The sequence below is a fragment of the Aquarana catesbeiana genome, linkage group LG04 (genome assembly GCF_042186555.1).
Source record: "Aquarana catesbeiana isolate 2022-GZ linkage group LG04, ASM4218655v1, whole genome shotgun sequence".
Taxonomy (NCBI): Eukaryota; Metazoa; Chordata; class Amphibia; order Anura; family Ranidae; genus Aquarana; species Aquarana catesbeiana.
In genome coordinates this window covers 652,063,919-652,087,408 of record NC_133327.1, presented here as the reverse complement: position 1 = coordinate 652,087,408, position 23,490 = coordinate 652,063,919, and the positions used below count along the sequence as shown (strand labels likewise).

The window sequence follows — 23,490 nt, the reverse complement described above, 5'->3', positions numbered from 1 at the left end:
TCAACCCCAATGTCTATTTGGTGGCATGCCCATTTCTTTGACATCAATCCCCTGGTACAGCAAGGCCATAACACAAGTATTACCTTTATCTGACTATAGGAATAGAAGTTAGTAATGCATACCCCTTTTAATGTGGTATAGACAGGAGAGGTCATGTTCTTGTATATCAGAGAGGTGTAGACACCAGATGTTGAACATGATGTCATGGTTGTGCCAACTAAAGAAAAGTAAAAGCAATATGTAAGTAAAATCAAAAAAGTAATATTAATTAAATATCAAAAAAACAAACAAACAAATCATCTTTCAAAAAATGGCATTATACAACAACACAAAAAACTTTTCTAATAGCGCTCACAGAATGTTATTAAAGCCCCTTTCACACTGCTCTGTAGCAAAATCGCGGTAAAAACGCATATGCGTTTTTACGGCGATTTCACTTTGTCCGGATGCGTTTCCCCTGCGCTTCTGGTGCGTTTTTCGGGCAACCTGCAAAAAATGGACATGTGACTCAAAAACTCACCAAAAATGCAAATCGCTGGTGCGTTTTTACAGTAATTTTACCACGATTTCCATTCATTTCAATGGGCGTTTTCAATACCGCACCAAAGATGCAGCATGCAGGACTTTACAAAACGCACTGCACCCACAGCGCAGTGGTGTTAAAAGTCCCATAGGATTTAAAGTGAAACATATCAGTGTGAAAGGGCCCCTAAAATAAAGACGTTAATATTCATGGCCCTGCTCACCGACCAAAATACTAAACCAAAATTACTACTTTTGTTTCAAATGATACATCAGTGTGAGTAAATTTATTGCCATATAATTTAAAATGTCAAAAAAAAATGGTGGTTATAAATGCAGGAATGTCCAAGCAGGTGTAGAAACACCTATTCGTGGAATGTCTGAGCATGCACATTTAATGGTGGTGGAAGAGGGAGCACACCAGATATCGCTGGTACTGGCTTAAAGAGTAACTCCACTTTTGTTGAGAAAAAAAACAATCCCTTCTAGGTGATGAATGTATTTTGCCGTTCACATATATATGCAGCTTCTTGGCAGGTGGGCTTCAACGCAGATTGGCTGTGTATATGCAGCCCTATGTAAATACTTTACTGTGCTGAGAGCAGGCAGGGAGCGCGCTCCCAGCATAGTAACGAACGTGTACCGGAAAGCTCCCGATGCATACTTGCATTCAGAAGCTTTCTAATCATGTGACTGCTGTGACAGTCAATCACAGCTGTCACATGATCCGAATGGCTGCCTCCGCCTCTTGGCATTTATATCCTCTTAAAGGGCCAGGAGGCGGCGGTGGGAAGGGGTTAACAAACTTTGTTGCAGATTCCTACCAGTTTCTGCTCTGAAGAAAAAGTTGTTTATTCTTCTACAGTATGTCTTTTGGATACTGATTCTGATTGGGAATGACTTTATATATTAGTGATCAGCTGATGTACTTGCAGTGCTCTAATTAGGAAAGCTGCAAGGTCTGCAGCCCTTTAGTAGTGATTAACCATTTAGGAGAACATTTACATTTTGTTGCAGAGGATGCCTAAAATCTGACTTGTATCTTAGCACAGACTTCTGGGAAAATCAGTGAGCCAATCACAGAACCAGGAAATTGAATTTCTGGGGGCGTGCTGTACACCAGCCGTGTGCAGAAGGCCTTTAGTTTAAATTAAAGGGGTTGTAAAGGAAAAAGTTTTTTCACCCTAATGCATTCTATGCATTAGGGTGAAAAAACATCCGACAATACCGGCCCCCCCCCCAGCCCCCCCGTTTTACTTAACTGACCCCTCGATAGTCCTGCGCTCGCCCCCGACATCCTCTTCGCCGCTCAGCCTGGCCGTTGATTGGTTACAGTGGGTGGATTGAAAGCAGCGCAGCCATTGGCTCGCGCTGCTGTCAATCACATCCAATGGCGCGGGATGCGCGCCGGGGGCGGGGCCGAGTGATACAGTGAGCGGCTATGGCCACCGGCTGTATCATGGGAGAGCGCCCGCAAGCACTCAACACCATGCGAGGGAGCTCGCATGAAGGTGTTGAGTCCTTGCGGGGAGGAGCTGAGACAGCCGCCGAGGGACCCCAGAAGACCAGGTTCAGGGCCACTCTGTGCAAAATGAGCTGCAGGTAAGTATAACATGTTTGTTATTTAAAAAATATATATATATCTTTAGTGATCCTTTAAATTAAATCAAATTTTATACAAAATTACAGCTCTGCAGATTGAAAAAGAAAGGTTATTTTTAATAACATTAAACTTCAAGATGTCTTGTGTTACAATCATAAATGTTATATTATTATTTTTTTTTTTATTATTTGCTATATTTTTTTCCCACAAAAGTGGAGTTACGCTTTAAACCAAATTATGGAAGGAAAAGATGGATTTTTTAAAGTGATACCAAAGTTTTGTTTTTTTTGTTTCATTTAAAAATAACAAACATGTTATACTTACCTGTCATGTGCAGTGGTTTTACACAGAGCAGCCCAGAACCTCAGACCCTTTTAACGGGTCCCTCGCCCCGGTGCTCCTGGTCCCTCCCTCCTGCCCAGTGCCCCCACAGCAAGCAGCTTGCTACAGGGGCACCCGAGCCGAGCCGCTGCTCTGTGTGTCCATTCAGACATGAAGGCGCAGCTCGGCCAAGGGCGCCCTGCTGATGTCTCTTCCAATAAGGAGGGAAAGTCCCAGACAGCTGAGACTCTCGTGCATTAAGATAAAAAACCTTCTGACTTTAGAACCACTTTAAGTACCCACCAAACAATAAAAATATATAAACCTTTTCATTGTTTTTGTATAATAAAAATCACAAGAAGATTAGCTGCTCATTTCAAATACACAATCAATGCCATATACTGTTACAAGCATTATCATACACCTGATTAATGTTACAGTGCCTTGAAAAGGTATTCATACCCCTTGAAATTTTTCACATTTTATCATGTTACAACCAAAAACATAAATGTATTTTATTGGGATTTTATGTGATAGACCAACACAAAGTGGCAAATAATTGTGAAGTGGAAGGAAAATGATAAATGGCTTTCAAATTTTTTTACAAATAAATATGTGAAAAGTGTGGCGTGCATTTGTATTCAGCCCCCCTGAGTCAATACTTTGTAGAACCACCTTTCGCTGTAATTACTGCTGCAAGTCTTTTTGGGGATGTCTCTACCAGCTTTGTACATCTAGAGAGTGACATTTTTGCCCATTCTTCTTTGCAAAATAGCTCAAGCTCTGTCAGATTGGATGGAGAGCGTCTGTGAACAGCAGGTTTCAAGTCTTGCCACAGATTCTCAATTGGATATAGGTCTGGACTTTGACTGGGCCATTCTAACACATGAATAGGCTTTGATCTAAACCAATGTTTCTCAACTCCAGTCCTCAAGACGCCCCAACAGGTCATGTTTTCAGGATTTCCCTCAGATGAAACAGCTGTGGTAATTACTAAGGAAGTGAAACTGATCAAATCACCTGTGCAAAATAATGGAAATTCTGAAAACATGACCTGTTGGGGCGCCTTGAGGACTGGAGTTGAGAAACACTGATCTAAACCATTCCATTGTAGCTCTGGTTGTATGTTTAGGGTTGTTGTCCTGCTGGAAGGTGAACCTCCGCCCCAGTCTCAAGTCTTTTGCATACTCTAACAGGTTTTCTTCTAAGATTGCCCTGTATTTGGCTCCATCTTCCCATCAACTCTGACCGGCTTCTCTGTCCCTGCTGAAGAAAAGCATCCCCACAACATAATGCTGCCACCACCGTGTTTCAGGGTGATGTGCAGTGTTAGTTTTCCGCCACACATAGCGCTTTGCTTTTAGGCCAAAAAGTTCAATTTTGGTCTCATCTGACCAGAGCACCTTCTTCTACATGTTTGTCCCCCCTAAGCCCCTGCAAACAAGATTTATTTTGTCTTTCTTTCAATAATGGCTTTCTTTTTGCCACTCTTCCATAAAGGCCAGTTTTGTGGAGTGCACAACTAATAGTTGTTCTGTGGACAGATTCTCCCACCTGAGCTGTGTATCTCTGCAGCTCCTCCAGAGTTACCATGAGCCTCTTGGCTGCTTCTCTGATTAATGTTCTTCTTGCCCGGCCTGTCAGTTTAGGTGGATGGCCATGTCTTGGTAGGTTTGCAGTTGTGCCTGGTATCTTTGAGGAGATGCCTCCATTCTTTAAAAGCTAAAATGATAGCTAACAATTCTCTGTCCCCAATCTTATAATTGCATTCTGCAGGAGACAATTTCTTAGAAAAGTAGCCACAAGGATACATAGCGCTCTGAGGTAGGACGTTGAGACAGAAGGGCGCCCACTCCAGTCTTGTGGATGCATCAACCTCAAGAATGAAGGATAGCGTAGGATCAGGATGTACCAACACAGGAGCTAAAACAAAGGCAGCCTTGAGAGACTCAAAGGCTTTAATGGAATCCGGAGACCAATTCTGTGGGTTACCGTCCTTTCTGGTCATATCAATCAGGGGTTTGACCAGTTCCAAATACATTTCCGATAATTATTGGCAAAGCCAAGAAAACATTGTAACGGATGTAGACCTATGGGTTGAGGCCACTGTAGAACTGCATATAATTTCTCTGTGTCCATCGAAAAAAACGGCAGTAGAAATGTCATAACCCAGAAATGTAACCTGTTCATGATGGAACTTGCACTTCTCCAACAGGTTACTATTTCTCAGCCTCTGTAGCACACGGGAGACATCTGTGTGGTGGCTCTTTAGGGATTTAGAATATATGAGAATATCGTCAAGATAAACCACCACACATTGCTGCAACATATCTCGGAGGACACTAGACAAACTATACCTAGAAGGGCCAAAACGGGTTTGTTTAGTGATCTCCCAGAGGATATCCCCAGACATCTGCGTACTCTCATATTCTTTATTATTTTAGCGGCTAAAATAACCATTGCATGGAAATCGCCTGTAATCAATATTGCCTTGGTCAAACACAAGATATCATGGATCATGATCAATGAAAAACTGACTAGTATTAGACAAGATAAGCAAGCTAGGTTTGAAAAAGTGTGGAACCCCTGGGTCGCTTATCGCCAGGCTCCTTGAGGGTGTGGCTATTTCGTGAGGGGAAACCCAGGGTGAAGGGACCCACCCAACCCTACTCTTTTCTGATTCTTTTCCCCACCCCCCTTTAAAACCTTTCCTTTTTCTTTTTCTTCTTTATTTTTTAATCTTCTTGCTATCAGCTCTGTAATGCCATGTGGCAATTTTTTGGTAGGATGCTGCCAAGGGAAAGTAAAGTCTCCCCAACCCCAACTACCTTATATTCTTGATTAGTATGTTTTAGTAATGTTTACCGGGTCAGGAACACTGATCTTATTGGATAACGCAACCTTGTTGTAACTATTTCATGACGATTAATTGAATGTAAACGTCTGTATGATGACTTAAACTTGTAATGAAAACCATTGAAACAAAGAAATCCCTATGAAATACATTTACGTTTTTGGTTGTAACATGACAAAATGTGGAACATTTCAAGGGGTATGAATACTTTTTCAAGGCACTGTTTATGTAATATGGAGATAGCAGGTGGTAGGTGCAGATATATGATATTAAGGGAGCATTTTAAATGAACAGCTCATGTTCTTGAGTTTTTATTGTATACTTTTTAACCTTTTAAATACCTAATAAAAATGATAAAATTTTAAATATTTTTATTGTTTGGTGGCTTTTCCTTTCGTAATTAGATTTTTTGCTATTTGAATATGGTACCTGGAATTATGACCTACCCGCATTACTTTCAAGCACTATAGTGTTGGTGTAAAGCATTATTTAAATCCAATAACAAACATTTCATATTTTGCAGCTTAAAGTCCTTAGATTAGATGGGTATACCATTTTTCTTATTTTGGGCTTTTTATTCTTTAATTTTATCTGGTAATCCTGCAACTAACACACTTCCTGTCCCTGGGTGGCCACGCTCACTTCTCCACGGTATCTATGGAAGGAGCTGTGATTTACACATAGAGCATAGGCTGAACTTCAAGCATGACTGTATTTGTTCATCTCTATTGGATGATGGTGGAGGGATAAAAGATGCTTTCTTTTTAGCTCCCATGAAGTGACAAGAAGTCTGCATTTCTGGCAAAATTCTGTAATTGTACTTGCTAAAAATGTACTTGGCCTAAAAACAAGAAATAAATGCAGTTCCCACAGCTAAGAAATAGTACACTGTAATACAATACATTTTTGTTTTTGGGTTTGGATATACTTTAAAACAAGTGGTCAGCCAGACACAAAAGTCGTGATATCCACTGCTGGTTACCTCCTCCTTGAACCCATCACCTCTCATAATTTTTCTTTCTATACAACTGACCAACTATTGTTATGCAACCATTGTATTAGTAGAAAACGCAAACGTCTTACTTTTGTTGTTAGGATCCATTGAGACTTCCGACATCCTCATCCCAGTTTTAGCTATAGCATATATGCGATTCTCCTACAAGTAAATTATACATTTCTTAATTGACATTTAGGTATACAAATATATACAGTATTTAAAAAAAATAAAATTGATTAATGCATTTTCAACACTGCAATATCCAAATTAGAGTGTAAAATGGGACTTGTTGGTCAAAAGCTACTGTATGAATTTACATTAAAGTGGAACTCCAGACAAACTTTTTTTTCAAATTTTGTAGATAGAACCGGCAAGGGTCAGACCTTCTGTCCCAGAAACACAATAGAAAGTAAGAGGACACTTTCTCAAGTGAGGACAAATGTATTCTTTGACAGGTGTGATTAGGTGTCCCCATCTAAAAATTGCTCCTCTATTGCTCTTCTATTGAAAACTGTTGTAATTGTTACTTACCTTGCCCATTCCAGCGCTTCCTCTGTCTCTCGTGGCCACAGACACTTCTGTGTTTTACCTGAAGTGTTGTGGCTGCTTCACATTACGGGGTTTATTTACTAAAACTGGAGAGTGCAAAATCTAGTGCAGCTCTGCATAGAAACCAATCAGCTTCCAGATTTTGTTTTGTCAAAGCTTAATTGAACAAGCTGAAGTTCAAAGCGGATTAGCTACCATGCACAGCTACACCAGATTTTTCACTTTCCAGTTTTAGTAAATCAAACCCTACATGTCACAGGACAGTATCCATCATTTAAACTCAAGCATGACTCTCGGTCATTGCTTTAGCATTGAATGATTATGCTGCCTGAACTTCTAAAATTCTATTTGTCTACTGGTTTGGTTACACCTTAGCCTAAGCCTTCGCAGCATCCCAGCTTTGTCTTCACAAAGCCTGGCCTGATCTGGATCCACAGCTCAATCATTGCTGCACCCATAGAGGTTCATCAGAGCTACTACCTCCTGTGCAATGTCTGGTGAGCCTCAAGAACACATCACACAACCTGTGAAGTCTCTGTAAACCTCCATATAGTCCATGCAAAAAAGGAGAAAGGCTGGAGCTATGAAAGTCAGCTAAAACATTGTTTTATTATTGCATGTGAACAGCAGTCAAAAAGAAATCCAACGCGTTTCAGCTGTCAGGCCCTAATCATGGCTTGAGCCATGATTATTGTCAGATGGCCGAAACGCCATGGCTTTCTTTTTGACTGCTGTTCACATGCAATAAGAAAACTATGTTTTAGTTGACTTTCATAGCACCAGCCTTTCTCCTTTTTTTGTATTGCTGCAACCGTAGCCTGGTCACCACTGCACCCCCAGCCTCTGCTGCTCCTCAGCCTCAACCACTTCTTAACAGCACCTGAAACCTCCATTGGTCTCCAGCTGCCCTGCAGCAACCACAGCCACAACTGAACCATCTCTGCACTTGGAGTCTTCATCATCTCCACATTCATGACCTATAGCCTCTCTCCTGCCTCCAATTACAGTGGAACCTCGGATTACGACTCAATCCTACACTCATTAACTCATATCTCCAACCTCTCACTCTCTACTGGCATCTTCCCCAACCCTCTAAAACATGCGCTAGTCACTTCTATACCAAAAAAGGCCTCAGACCCCACCAATCTTAACAACCTAAGACCCATCTCTTTACTGCCTTTTGCCACCAAACTCCTTAGTCTACAACCGACTGAGCGACCACCTCATTGTGAGTAACCTTCTTGATCCCCTTCAGTCTGGATTTTGCCCACAGCAATCCACAGAAACAGCCCTCCTAAAACTCACAAACGACTTACTAATAGCCAAAAACAATGGTCATTATTCCATACTCTTACTCTTGGACCTTTCTGCTACCTTTGATACAGTTGACCACCCCCTCCTCCTCAAAAAACTCAATTTGCTTGGTCTCCATGGCTGCACTCTCCATTGGTTCGAATTTTACCTATCTCATCGCACCTTCAGTGTCACTTACAACTCCACCTACTCTTCTCCAACTCCTCTTACCATTGGGGTTCCCCAAGGTTCTGTCCTTGGACCTCTACTATTCTCGATCTACACGTCCTACCTGGGTCAGCTGATAGCCTCCCATGGCTTTCACTACCATTTATATGCTGATGACACCCAAATCTATCTCTCTGTCCCTCAGCTCACCCCATCAATCTCCTCACGCATCACTGATCTACTAACAGACATATCAACCTGGATGTCAAACCACTTCCTCAAACTGAATCTATCTAAAACTGAGCTCTTAATATCCCCCCCCCCCCCATGTGCCCCCCTCCCCTGACTTCTCTGTCAAGATCAATGGCACATCTATCAGTCCATCCCCACATGCCAGGGTGCTAGGGGTAACCTTAGACTCTGAACTGTCCTTTCAGGCCCACATACAATCCCTGTCCAAATCATGCCGCTTTACTCTCTAATTCACTCCCTGGTCATCTCTCGCCTCGATTACTGCAACTCCCTCCTCATTGGATTACCTTTACATAGACTATCCCCCCTTCAGTCCATAATGAATGCCGCTGCAAGACTCATCCACCTTACCAACCATTCAGTGTCCTCCACCCCTCTCTGCCAATCCCTCCACTGGCTTCCACTTACCCAACAAATACAATTCAAAGAACTAACAATAATTTACAAAGCCATCCATAACTCTGCCCCCAGCTACATCACTAACCTAGTCCCCAAATACCAACCAAGCCGCTCTCTTCGGTCATCCCAAGACATCCTACTCTCTAGCTCCCTTGTCACCTCCTCCCATGCTCACCTCCAGGATTTCTCCAGAGCTTCTCCCATCCTTTGGAACTCCCTACCCCAATCTGTCCGACTGTCCCCTAATCTATCCATCTTTAGGCGATCCCTGAAAACCCCTCTCTTCAAAGAAGCATATCCTGCTTCTAACTAACTCTGTTTTACTTCCTTCATCAGCTCATCCCCCCACAGCTATTACCTTTTGTATCAATTAACCCTTCCTTTTTAGATTGTAATCTCTAAAGAGCAGGGCCCTCTGATTCCTCTTGTATCAAATTGTAATGTAACTGTAATGTCTGCCATCATGTTGTAAAGCGCTGTGCAAACTGTTGGCTATATAAAACCTGTATAATAATATAATAATAATAATAATAATACGTTCCAGGAGTATGCTCGTAATCCAAAGTACTTGCATATCAAAGCGAGTTTTCCCATTGAAGTCTAAGGAAACAAAGATAATTTGTTCTGCACTGACTTCAATAGGATGCAATACCGCATGCGGCCAGAGGTGGGGGGGCACCGGAGAGCCCCGGAAGCGGCCAAAAAGGCCGAATACACTTCGGTTGACCTCGGCAAACCTCGGAAAGGCTTCCTACCCGAGATTTGCTGAGGTCAGCCGTGCTGTACTCGGGTCTTTCCGTGCATTTCCGAATGTGACGTTCGGCTCTGCTCGGCTCTGGCGCCCCCCCCACCTCAGGCCAAAAGCGGTACTGCACACCGCTTTGGCCTGAATCGTGCTCGTTTTGAGAGACAGCATTCGCAAACTGAGTTACGATTTTTAAAAATACGGTGCTCGTATTGCGAAGCGCTCCTTAACTGCGTTACTCGCAATCCGAGGTTCCACTGTACTCAGTACCTCATGTTCTTCTATCACTCCGGTCCCTTGCAGCTTGGCACCTTCCTTCTCCTGTGTCTGTCTTTGTTGGGTAACCAGGGGATAGTCCACAGCTAAGCCCAAACACCTGTGAGGAGGTTACTGGTGGAGCACCAGCAGATACCTCTGAGATTCACTTTCAGAAAAAGCAGTCTCATGGAGGAGCTGGGTCCTCACCTCAGGTTGTGACAACTGTAATATTTTAGATTTCTCCTCACTTTCTGTCCCGGTGATATTGTTCACCAGGAGAGAAAGTGAGAGTAAATCTCCTTGGAACAGAAAGAGTAATAAAAACCTCACAAAACCTTTCTCACTCTACTTATATATAGAAATACATTTTTTTTTTTAGCTGAAGTTCCACTTTATATTTCCAAACATAATTTTGCAGATGCATAGGCACGCACAGGAGTGGATTCCAGGTACTTTATCGAATTTGAAGAAAGCCAAGAAGAGTTATTAAAGTTTTCCATCCCTTTTTTAGTTTATTAAAAGTCAGCAGCTATAAAAAGCATAGCTGCTGACATTTAATAAACCGATACTTACCTGCCCCACGTTCCAGCGATGTGGCCACCCGGAGGCTAGCTCCTCTTCCCCTCCTCTCCTCGGCGCCATCATGGTAACTGTGGGCACCTGGCCATGACAGCTTACGGCTTCATGGCCGGGCTCGCACTGTGCATGCGCGAGTCGTGCTGCACTCTCCTATTGGCCAGCCAATCTTCTGGGACCTGAGTTGTGTCCCAGAAGATTGCTGGCAGGGAGGGGCTGCCTAGGGCGAGAGGAGGAGTCGCCTAGGTGGCCGAAGATAGGAAGCAGGAAGTGGGACAGGAAGTCCAACGAAAAAAAGGGTACACACGCCCCCCCCAAGAAAATGACATGCTAAATGTGGCATGTCAGGGGGCGAGGAGTGCTTAAAGCGGAAGTTCCACTTTTGGAGAAGTATGGGATTTTTTCTTTTTTTTTTATCATACTTACATACTTAGGTGGATGCAGCACCCAGAGGCTGAGCTGGGTGCCGGTCCAGGCATGTGGGCGGATCCTGACCAAATGGTCGCGATCTCTCCCGAGCCTGGACCCACTCTGTGACGTCAGCCGACAGCAGGCTTCAGCCTGTTGTCTGCTGAAAATGGGTCAAAACGATCTGCACTCCTATGATCCACAGAAGTACAGCCAAACAAGCTTTGGCTGTACTTCTCCTTTAAAAGACTGGATATATAAATGCTATATCATTCTTTTACTGAGAATATTTAAATATGAAAGATGAAAATGATGTTAAAGTTGGAATAATACTTTCTAAAATCCTATACTTACTCCTATAACTCAATGGTAGGTCAATACATAGGATCTGTTATTAAATATGTAAAATTGCTATGTGAAAAATGGTCAGGGCCCATTAAGACTTTATTCACACAACTGCAGAGGAAGGAGCCTACTTCTGCCCCTGGAAATCAAAGGGTTTACATACAGCTACGTGTACAAATCAATGACAGGCTAATAGACTGTACACCCATCCAATCAGTTATGCATTACATAGCTAAAGCTACAACCTTTGTATTAGTTGTGGATAAAATAAAGAGGTTTAGAAACCCTTCCAGGTATTTATTGCTGTCAGTAAGCCTGCTGAAAATATTTGCATCTCTATTTGTCCTGGTGACCATTGTCACTAAGACAGAAAGTGATGGAAAATCCAAAAGTTTAGAGTTGTCACCAGAACAAGAATTAAGGGAACATTTTCCAAGTAAGGAGAAATCTTCCAGCAAAGAATAGGGATTTCCCCTCACTTAGAAGAGATTGCCTTCCGTTTCCTGCTGTATCTATATTAAAAGAAGTGAAGGGATATCTCCCCAGTAGAAAAGAAACGGCAAAATAAAATGACAAGATTGTAAAATATTCCCTAGTTTATCTAAAGTTAAAAAGTTAATTTTGGCTGTGAATGCATTATGAAGAATTACCCAAGGAAAGCCACTAGTCTGTTTCATATGAGTCTGCCATGCCTGTTTTAAAGATCAGGTAAGAAAAAAATAAGCCATTGTACTATGTTTACAAATGAATACAACAGTCAAATGTTTTTTGCTCTAACACCGAAAAAAAATCTGTATTATTATTATCTACAATAATAGCTGCTTAAAATGGTCTACTCTATTTGTATTAGATAGAGTAGAGTTACTATTTTACCAGGTTTTTATTTCTTCCGGTGATTACACTGATGACATTTTTCTTCACTTCCTTTCTCTGTGACATCCATATAAAAAATTGGGAGGACCTTTGTCACTGAAGCCAGGGGGCATGGACAGCAATAAAAGCATTGTTAGAAACTTGTACCCTAATTATACTAAAAATGTGTCTTTGGATTGTACCCCTGTTGGAGAGATGTCTTATTATTTTTGTCCTTAAAGAGGCTCTAAACCAGGGGTGCTCAACCTTTTGAAAGGCAGGGGCCACTTAAGTGATTTGGTACCCAGTCGTGCACCACAATGAACTATGGGGTTTTACCATCCCCAAAACCACAAATGTAAACAAGCCTTTTCTGTCCTGAGCACCCTATAAGGCTGCTTTCACATTGATGCACTGCGGTTTTCCTGCACCACGGGTCAGCGCAGTGCACCTGTGGCTTTCTTGTGGGTTAGCCAGGGCCATTTTTAAGGCTGGGCAAAAGGGGCAGCTGCCCTGAGCCCCATCATTGTTCTGGGGCCCAAAGCAGCTGCCTCGTACTTGCCAACTATCCCAGTTTAAATACCCTTGTCCCTTGAAATTTTAGTCCCATGCTGTGTCTGATATCTCAATGTGAAGTTCTGTTACTAATGATGCTCAGCTCTGCTGACTCACCTGCAGACGCTGTGTTTACATGAAAATAACCTGCACTGATATGTAAATAGTGGCTGCATAATTATGTAAATAGCTGTGGACCAACGGCTATGATATGTAAATAGAGGCGGCATTCATATGTATATCATGCCCTCCTGAGCTCAATTCACCATCACTTCTGCTGAATGCTGCCCACTGGAGAGATAAAGGGCCATGCTGGAAAGTCTTGCCTACAACTGTCATTAAGCCTAACATCAGCCTGTTCTGCAAAGGTAAGCAAATTGGAGGTGGAACCCCTTTTTCAAAATAACATGGTGCCACAGCCCCCTGAATTTTCATACATGTGAATACGCACATCTCAGCAGATGCGTGAGGGTATCATTAACAATTAATGGCACTGCTGTGTATCTGTTAAATGGTAGCACGTTTCTGTGGTATCAGGAAAGCGATTTTACATGCGTTCCTGACACACACAAATGTGAACGCAGGCTAAATGTCTCAGTTACGTTGGTGGTCAGTGTAAATCTTCTCATTACATTGAGGCTTGGTGTACAATCCTTTCATTCACACTAGTGGCCAGTGTAAAGGTCCCCCTTATATTGGTGGTCAGTGTAAATCCCTTCTTACATTGGTGGTTATTGTGAATGCTCCTATTACATTGGTGGTCAGTGTAAATCCCCATTACATTGGTGGCCAGTATAGAAACTCCTCTTTATATTGTCAATTGATAAAAAAAACTAAACTTGCATTTGTGGTCAGTTTTGAATCCCCTCTTATATTAGTGGTCCATGTAGAAGCCCCCTTTAAATTGGTGTTGAGTGGAAATCCCCCCTTACATTGGTGGCCAGTGTAGAAATCCCCCTTTATTGGTTGTTGATGTAAAATCCCCCATTACATCGGTTGCAAGTGTAAATTCTTCATTACATTGGTGATCAGTGTACATTCCCTTACACTGGTGGTCAGTGTAAATCCCCCCTAACATTGGTGGTCATTGGAGGTGGTGTGCAGTGAGGAGATGATGTGCTATAACCTTTAGCAACCAATCAGTGAGCAGTAAGGATGTGCACTAACCTCTTCCAACCAATCATTGAGTGGTAAGGATATGCAGTAACCTCTAGCCACCAATCAGTGAGCAGCAATAATGTGCAGTAACCTCTAGCAACCAATTAGTGAGTGGTAAGGATGTCCAGTAACCTCTAGCAGCCAATAATTGAGCAGTATTGATGTACAGTAACCTCTAGCAACCAATCAACAAGCAGAAGTCATGTGCTGTAACTTCTAGCAAATAATCAGTGAGCCATAATGTGTGCTGTGACCTCTAGCAGCCAGTGAGCGGTAATGATACACTATAACCTTTGGCAACCAATCGCAATCGCTGCCTGATCTGATTCAGTAAATCGATTTCAAGTCTAGCTGCTATTTATTGTATGTCTCAGAGCAGGTGGGGAGCGAAATTGCATTGGGGGGGACCCAAGAAAATGTTTGCCCAGGGTCCAATCAATAATAAAGACGGCCCTGGGGTTAGCAGCAATGAGCCATAGACTTGGTGAACTTTCTGAAAGCACACTAAAACCCCTGCGGATCAGTATGAAAGCAGCCTAATAACCCTTTTTTATAAGTGTTAATATGCAAAAGTGCAGTGTATGTGATGTTTAATGCACTGACCTTTTCCTCTTCCTGCTTCTGCTGGCATCGCTCTTTAGGCTGCTAGAAAGGTCCCAGGCAAAGTGCACTTGGTATCACTCTGCCTGGGACAGGAGCCCGCTACAGAGGAGGCCTCGGCCTATGCAACTCCTGCTCCCTCCGATGCCGGCACAGGCTCCATGCACTCTGATGCTCTGGGATGGTGGGTCAACAAACCGTTGATCGTGATCTGGACTTGTTAACCCGCCATCCCAGAGCATGGGCATGCGCTTCCCTGATTTGAGGTCGCAGGCCACATCAGAGGTGTCCCACGGGCCACAGATTGAGCACCCCTGCTCTAACCTTTACCTGCTTCATACAAAACTAAATTAAGAAAGGTTTTTGTTAGAATAGGGTTTGAATGATTTGTTATGTTTCCTATATTTGTCCAGCACTATCCTTATCCACATTTCTTCAATGCGCCATTAATGAGCGCTACATGGATTAAAGCCTAAGTTGCTGATCATCTCTAAACAACAGAATATATAATAACGAAGAAAAGGAAAATATGTAATTTTACCCAAGAAGGAAATCGATGCAATGGGGGAGTTGGTGGTTTGGATGAAGTTATCTTTTCTGGAGAACTTGAGATCTGGTTGGTAGTGTGAATTTCTTGTACATCATATGAAAAGAGACTATTGCTATATCCCATGTCCATCTTTTGCAAAATGTTTTCAGCTTGCTCATCCACCAAATCAATGTCAGTTTCCTGAGGCCTGTAAGGCTTCACCATACTTATAGCGTTCCTATCCTTACCAAACATCCTGTCTGAACTCATTTGTGGCTGGCTAAGATGTTTCTTGGCCATAGCTATACTCAAGCTTAAGATGTTGGGAGTTCGTTGTTTGGGTGATGGCAGGTTGGTTGCCTGTTCCTTTGAGTTGGTACACTGAGGTCCAAATGTTGCGGAGTCTGACACTTTTGATGAGAAGTTCGTTGCAAACATGGGACTCGAAGCACTGGTTTCACCATTTGAAAATGTACAGTCTGAGCCTTCATGCTGAAGCTTAGAGCTCAGGTCATTGGAAGAGCTGTCCAGTTTTGAACGTTGACTTGCGAAGACAAAATATTTTTTGCCACTTAATGTAATGCTCTTCTGCAGTCCTTTTTGCAAAGAATATATTTGTACCAGGTCGCTGCTAGGGGAAGTCATGCATTCATCTGCAGAGTTACTTTCCTCTGAAGCTGTTAGATACATCTCGCTGCCCAATTTACTGTTCTGGTTGCCTTCTTCAGAGGTCTGGCTTGACAGTGTGGATACGCATCGTGCACCATTATGAGATTTCTTGATGTCTTCTTCAGAACTCCAGTCACTTACAGTTATACTAGGGATGTCTGAACTAGTCCTTCTCTTGCCCAATCTTTCCATAGAGTTGATACTTTGCATCATGGGTGCTGGTGTAGCATCTCCATCCTGCCACTGAGAATTGGGCGTCTTCTCTTTCGTACAGTGATCTGCAAACATAAATTAACTTTAAACAGACAAGACTGAGTTCAATGCAGGTTTGATAATATTTGTGTACAGTTTAGTGAAGGCAGACCAAGAAGGTACGGACTATCGCTCAGTGGCAGATGTTGTCCTAAATGTGGCCATTAGCCAGTAGAATTTTTTTCAAGATTTTTTGTTTTTAGAATGTTCACTTGATTTTCTAATGGTTACCAGGGTTTTCTCAAATGAACAGAATTCTAACTGTAAATGTGTTTTTTATTCTGGAAAAGAATTGAACATACATAATGAAGCCTGTTTAATATACCTGTGGTTCTATTCAAATAGAAGGTCTGGATGAAATTTTTTACGGGCTTTTGAACAAAATTAGTTGACTCAATGATGGCAAGAAAGAATGTTTTGATGAATTATTTTTCTTTTTTTGACGTTCTTTATTTACATTTTCAAAAAGAAACAGACAAAGATGCAGGTAAGTCAATACAGCAAAATAGTAAGGCTAGGTTCACACTACTGCCACCTGAAAATCACGCAACTTACGGTACAAATTTGCCAGACGATTTGCTGGCGATTTGATGCAAATTTGAAGCGAGGGAGGGGGCTACACTGCAGGGAATGCCTCGGTAATCTGACTGTAATGTCGGATCCAAATTACATCAATATAACCTATATTACCAAAAGTATTGCAACACCTGCCTTTACACGCACATGCACCTTTGCAGCTATAAAAGCTTCAACTCTTCTGGGAAGGCTGTCCACAAGGTTTAGGAGTGTGTCTATGGGAATGATTGACCATTCTTCCCGAGGTGCATATGTGAGGTCAGGCACAAATTTTGGATGAGCAGGCCTGGCACGCAGTCTCCGCTCTAATTCATCCCAAAGGTGTTCTATCGGGTTGAGGTCAGGACTCTGTGCAGGCCAGTCAAGTTCCTCCACCCCAAACTCACTCATCCATGTCTTTATGGACCTTGCCTTGTGCACTTGACCAAATCATTTGCTGGAATCGGGATTATGGTGTGGAATTGGGTTGGACTTGGCCCCTTAGTTCCAGTGAAGGGAACTCTTAAGGTGGCAGCATACCAAGACATTTTCAACAATTTCATGCTCCCAACTTTGTGCGACAGTTTTGGGATGGCCCCTTTCTATTTCAACATGACTGTGCACCAGTGCACAAAGCAAGATCCATAAAGACATGGATGAGTGGGTTTGGTGTGGAGGAACTTGACTAGCCTGCCATGACCTCAACCCAATGGCACACCTTTGGGAATTATCATCCACATCAGTGTCTGACCTCACAAATGCGCTTCTAAAAGAATGGTCAAACATTCCCGATGACACACTCATAAACCTTGTGGACAGCCTTCCCAGAACAGTTAAAGCTGTTATAGCTGCAAAGGGTGGGCCAACTCAATATTGAACCCTATGGACTAAGACTGGGATGCTATTAAAGTTCATGTGCGTGTAAAAGTGGTGTACCAATACTTTTGATATTATAGGGTAGATGAGGATCCGACTTGGAAGCAACTTCATTTAAAGTCTATGGGCACAAGTCAGATAGAAGTTGCCTTGAAGTACCGGTAGTTCAGGAACCTTTTCTAAAGTCGGAGCAACTTCAGTAGTGCTAATTAAGACAGCTCTCATTGATTAACATGAGATCAAAGGTATAGAGGTCCCTAAACAGAGTATTCAGGATCATAATCCACATTTAATATCTAGTGCCCTAACAATAGTGTACATCCTAACCACCTCACATCTCGTCAATAAACTGTTTTTTTTTTTTAAGAGCAAAGACAAGAGAAGAAAACAATTGAAAACAATTGGCCCACTCCAATAGAGGCCACGAAAAAAAAGGGGGGGGGGGGTTGGGGAAGGATAGGGAAGAGTAGGTGGGAAGATAGGAGGGTTATAGGGAGTCTCACCCCTCCCAGCGCAAACCCTACCATATTCTTAAAGTATAACTAAAGGGAAAACTTGTTTTTTAGTTTTGGATGGAGAGGAGAGGGATTAGAACAGTCTTTATTGCTGTCTGTGCCCCCCGTTAAGGAGATTCACCATTCACCCTCTCTATTTGTCCTGTTTACCATTATCATTAAAAGTAAAAGAAAAAAACAAATTTTGGGTTGTTCCCAGAAAAGTAAGAGAGAGGACATTATTCAATGGGGACCCTAGTTCTGGTGAGCTGGAGGTCCCCAAGGAATTCCCTTAATTTGCAGTGATTTCCTCTCACTTCCTGTTTGGATATGGGACATGAAATGAAAGGAAATCTCCGAAATGAGACAAAGATGGTGAAAAAAAATCTCACAGGGGTTATAACCCTCCCTTGCTCTATCCAAAATGAAAAGAAATTGCCTATAGTTCTACTTTAAGAACAGGTGAATAGTGGCCATTTCTATGAAATTTCTCTTCCTTGCCACATAGGGAGGCAGAGAGCTTTTCCATGGAATGTATGTTGGCAATGCTCACAAACCATTGCAAGAGCATGGGGGGAGACTCCTGTTAAGAATGATTATTCTATGAAAGTTCGAATGAAAATCTAACCATGTATGGCCAGCTTAAGACTGAAATTGCAGAAATAGGCTAACAATCCAGTTGCTTTTGATGCATGGATTGGAGAGAAGAGACACTTGAATGGCCATTCTGGAGATTCCAGCATATAAACTTCTGGAGGTCTATAGTTAGGTCCCACTGGGATAGCTTAGTTTCTTTTTGGATATTGAATACAGATGTAAAGCCACAAATCAGGTAATTTTATTAATTTAAAGAACAGAGTCTGCACATCGTATTCATCCACCAATGAATAACTTTATTGCCCTAGTAGTCTATTCGTGCCCTGTCAGACTACTCGCCCTGATGCAGTTCACTATAAGAGGGGTGAAAGTAAAGAGTTCGACAGGGAAGGTGCTTCAACAAACTTTTTTTTTACCTTCAATAAGATCAGCAGCTTCAACGGGTGACTTGCTGTTTTCGTCTCTTTTCTGGTCCATCTGTGGGCTTTTTCCTCTATTTTGGAAGCACCCAAATGTCAGGTTGCTGACACGCTGGCCCTCTGATTGCTTTGGGGTGGAGCAGACTGGGGATTTCTTACCTCTTGTATCTGGAAACAGAGATAAAGTTAAGCTGGCCATACACCTATAGATTATCTGCAGATTTTCTATGGTTAGATGGAAAAAGTGGGAGATTCCTCCACCCACCCAGTTTAGCGAACATGGAGAAATCTGTTGCACTTTTTCCATCTAACCATAGAAAATCTGCAGATAATCTATAGGTGTATGGCCAGCTTAAGAGGGTTGAGTACTTGTATTAAAGTCGTTTCTTGACAATACTCAGAAAGAGCAAGTCTATAACAAGGTACCTTTAGAAATAGGGAAGGTCCTTAGTAAGCTCTCCATAACTCTAAAGGTGAATAGATTTTAGTAGGTTACTGCAGACCCATGGCTGATTTTTCTTGGGGGAAATAGTGATCTGTCACATCAGGAAATTTCACAGAATTGGTGAACTTTGCTCCTAATGCATGGTCAACAGGATATACTGGCCATCAACAGGGTAGCATAGGTCTACATTACATAGTTACATAGTTGGTAAGGTTGAATAAAGACACCAGTCTATCCAGTTTAACCTGTGTGGGTGTGTGCGTGAGTTTATATAAATAATTCCTCTATCCCTGTATATTGTGCTTGCCAGAAGCCCATCCAATGGTTTTGTGAAACTATTAACACCGCCACTTCTGGAAAGGAGTTCCACATCCTTACTGCTCTGACAGTAAAGAACCTAGTATGCAGTTTAAGGTTCCAGTTTCAATGAGCGGCCACATGTCTTTTTACGCCCTGCAAAACTGAATAGTTTTTCCCTATGGTAGAATCACTATTAAAGTGGTTGTAAACCCTTACAGACCACTTTTTACTACAGGTAAGCCTATACCAAGGCTTACCCATAGATACCCCAGATATCTCCTAAACCTGCGCAGTTTAGGAGATATCCCCTGTATCAGCATGTGCCGACATCATCGGCACATGTGCACTGAAGCAACAGCATGTTTGTGCTGTTGCTTCAGCTAGTGTGCCGTTACTGGCGGCTCCCACGCGCATGCGTGGGAGTGATGTCATCGCGGCTCCGGCCAATCACATCGCCGAAGCCCGCGTTACCCGGAAGTAACTTCGGGAGTGATGTCGCTGGCCGGAGCGGTGTACGGGGACCGCTACTGGGGCTTTGATCTAAGGTGAGTATTTCATAATGAGCTAGTATGCTATGCATACTAGCTTATTATACCTTTGTCTTGCAGGTTTTTATTTTTTTTTATTTTTTTTTTTTTTGTGGGTTTACAACCACTTTAAGGTATTTCTATATCACTATCATATCTCCTCTTAAGCGTCTCTTCTCCAAGAGAATACATTGTTCATCATAACTGAGGTTCTCCAGTCCCCTTATTAGCTTTATTGCCCTTCTCTGGACTCTCTCCAGTTCCAGCACATCCTTCCTGAGGCCTGGTGACCAGAGCATAAAGTGGGAGAATTATCGTTTTATCTCTTGTGTAAATCCCCCTTTTTAAACAGAAATTCTTAGCTCTTGGTTTAAAGTATATTCAAATATTTTTCAACCTCACCCTTATAAAAAAGTCTGTTCTTAGACCAGACACCATTCCACTTGCATCCTTCCGTTTTCCTACCCTACCTCGATATCCCTCTTATCTCTGCTTGTGTCCTTTTTTTAACCTTTCACTCCTACCTTACCCTTAATTTCCATTCCTGTTCTTCTTTCTCAACTGAGCCTTATGCTTAAAGTGTCACCTGTGCCCAAACTACCAACATTACCTTTTAAATCAAGCCCTCACTAATCTCTGTAGATGAATGTACTGTGTAGTAATTCATGCTCAAAGATCAAGACTCTGTATTCAGTTTCATTCTATTTATAACAGCTTAGAAGCCCCTGTTGTTTGACAATGTCCTGCTGCCAGAGAAAATGAAGGTAAAGGAGCTGTAAATTGAGAACCTTTGTTTTGGAATTTGAAGTTTCATTTCTCCACAATGCCTTTAGCTACAGAGGTGAATAAAGGGCTTGTTTGAAAGTGCTTTTGAAAAAAAAAATGTATTGTTTTATTGTGCATAGTCTGGGAACAGTTTTATTTTTTACACCATGTATTGATTGTTCAAGATTATAATATGTTTACTTTAGTTCACAGAACAATCTTGAATTATACTATATTCTGAGAAAAGCCCAAAATATGTAAGCAGTGAACTCTCTCTGCTTGCTATGATATGAAAGGTCATGACAGCATTGTCATTGTTATCTTGTAAAGTTCTTTAAAGCCCCATTCCAGGTTAAAACTATTTCTTGCCTACCCCTCCTTCCCATCCACCTCTAAACCATCCTACTCACCTAGTCCTATATACCCACCTAAAATCCCCCTTCAGGTCCCTCACCGCAGCCAGTTCTGAAAGTGGAGGAACAGCAAATCAGGAGCACCAGATTGCAGTTCCCCTACTGCCCCCTATTATGACGTTTGGATCCTGAGAGGACCCTGCCTCTGGGCATCCAACAGGAAGTGTCCATGCCATGCAGGCACAGCATAGACACCCGAAGCAGAAAGTAAAATGTAGAGAAGATTTGAAGCTGCAATGTCACGTGACAGCCGCTTCATCCGGTATTAAACCCAAAACCAAAAATGTAATACATTGCAGCTTACCAATCATTAAATGTGGTAAGTGCATTCATTTATTTTTCTCCCCTCTGTTTTCACCAGCTGAACTGGCCAGTAACACACCTCCTGTATTAGGGCACCACCACTCTGGATGAACGGCACAGGGGGCACATTTGGGCAGCAACATTGGCAGTCTAGATGGAGGGGGGTGTTTGATGTATTAGCAGATTTCCATACACTAACAAATTAAAGCTAAACCTGATTGAGAAGTTGGGAAAGGGAAGTAAAAATTATCTTGGAGTGGCTTTATTACAGTTTGGAAGAAAAAAAAGAAGACTGCTGTGAAAAAAAGCAGAAATGACAGAATATCCATGGTCTTTACCTTGTGTTCGAGTTCGCAGGGCAACTATTTCTTCGCTGTAGCTTTTGTTGATGAACCGAAGATTTTGATTTTCAATTTCCAGCTGGATAAAAATATGAGTTCTTACTCAACACATACACAAAACAAATATAATAATTTGCAGCAAAAAAAGGATGACTGTGTTCCAAAGGAACTGACAATAATCACATAAATGGCAGACACACAGCTTTCTCATCTGGTCTTTAAAATGTATGTAAACACTCATTTGTCGTAATGTATTGTGTATGTGACAGCTCTGAGACTGTTGGGGTGTTGACATCACACCCAAAATGTTGGCGCCTAGGGTCAGGGTTATTGGATGTCTACACAAGTTAGTCCTTTACAGGTAAATAACATACAGAAAATACATTAAATGTATGTATAATGTTATGGGAAGTTCTTTGTTGAAAAGAATGGTCTGGGAACAGAGCCCCTTTAATGAGTTTTTCTTTGTGTATGATTATTATGTATCATCTCATCCATACCTCTCTCAATTTTCCCGTCACCCAGTCTTTAATTTTCCCAGCTTTGTCTTCTATCATCTTCGCTTCTTGTATTCGTATTTGCTTCTAGAAGAAAAAAAAATGGAAATAAAACTTTCTGCTGCAGAACCTTTGCATCCTGTCCTACACCGTAAGTAACTATGAAACTACCCCGCTGGGGTTTTTCAATATTACAATTATGGTAGTTTACGCAAAACTCCCACACAGGAATAAAACCAATAACAAGGTTTAAAAGGACTATTTTAACTACCTCAATATGGGGCACTTACACCCCCTTCCTGCCCAGGCCATTTTTCAGCTTTCAGCACTGTCACATTTTGAATGACAGTTGCGCGGTCATGCTATGCTGTAACTATGTGAAATTTTTTTTTTATTTTCTTCACAAAAATAGAGCTTTCTTTTGGTGGTATTTAATCACTGCTGGGATTTTTATTTTCTACAAAAAAAAAGAAAACCAAAATTTTTGGTAAAATTTTTTTTTTCTTAGTTTCTGTCAGTAAATTTTGTAATTAAGTAATTTTTCTTCTTCACTGATGTGCACTGATGAGGCAGCACTGATAGGCTGCACCAATGGGCACTGATGAGGTGGCACTGATGAGGTGGCACTTATGGGCACTGATTAGGTGGCACTGATGAGGAGTCTATGGACGCCGAATACCGGACTCGGGATCGCGCCTGAAAGGTAACCTCCTGGGAGAGCACCTTCCCCAGGGGGTTATCTGATGTGGGGAGGAGCCACGAGATTCGCCGAGGGACCCCAGAAGAGCAGGTTTGGGGCCACTCTGTGCAAAACGAGCTGCACAGTGGAGGTAAGTATAACATGTTTGTTATTTAAAACAAAAACAAAAAAACAAACCTTTAATGTTACTTTAAGCGAGAAATATCAGAGATGCAAATGCTTTTAAAAAATCAGGCATTGGGGCCATCTTTTATATCCTTGCTTCAAAACTTGAAATGTAGGTTGGCGGCATACATTTTCAGCAACATTGACAAAGTAGTGGAGCAAAAATGATGACAGCCAGGAAGCTTGTG

At 42.0% G+C, this 23,490-nt stretch overlaps 1 protein-coding gene across 1 annotated transcript in view; it reads right to left on the bottom strand.

Moving 5' to 3' along the window:
* PLEKHH2 (pleckstrin homology, MyTH4 and FERM domain containing H2) overlaps nt 1-23,490 on the bottom strand; it is a 219,621-nt gene that overhangs the window by 77,534 nt on the left and 118,597 nt on the right. The window contains exons 5-10 of the mRNA XM_073628463.1: nt 22,441-22,524; nt 21,938-22,019; nt 18,844-19,014; nt 14,997-15,931; nt 6,384-6,456; nt 123-217 (exon numbers count right to left, since the gene is read on the bottom strand). Of these exons, the coding sequence (XP_073484564.1) occupies nt 123-217; nt 6,384-6,456; nt 14,997-15,931; nt 18,844-19,014; nt 21,938-22,019; nt 22,441-22,524 (1,440 nt within the window). The remainder of the gene's footprint in view (nt 1-122; nt 218-6,383; nt 6,457-14,996; nt 15,932-18,843; nt 19,015-21,937; nt 22,020-22,440; nt 22,525-23,490) is intronic.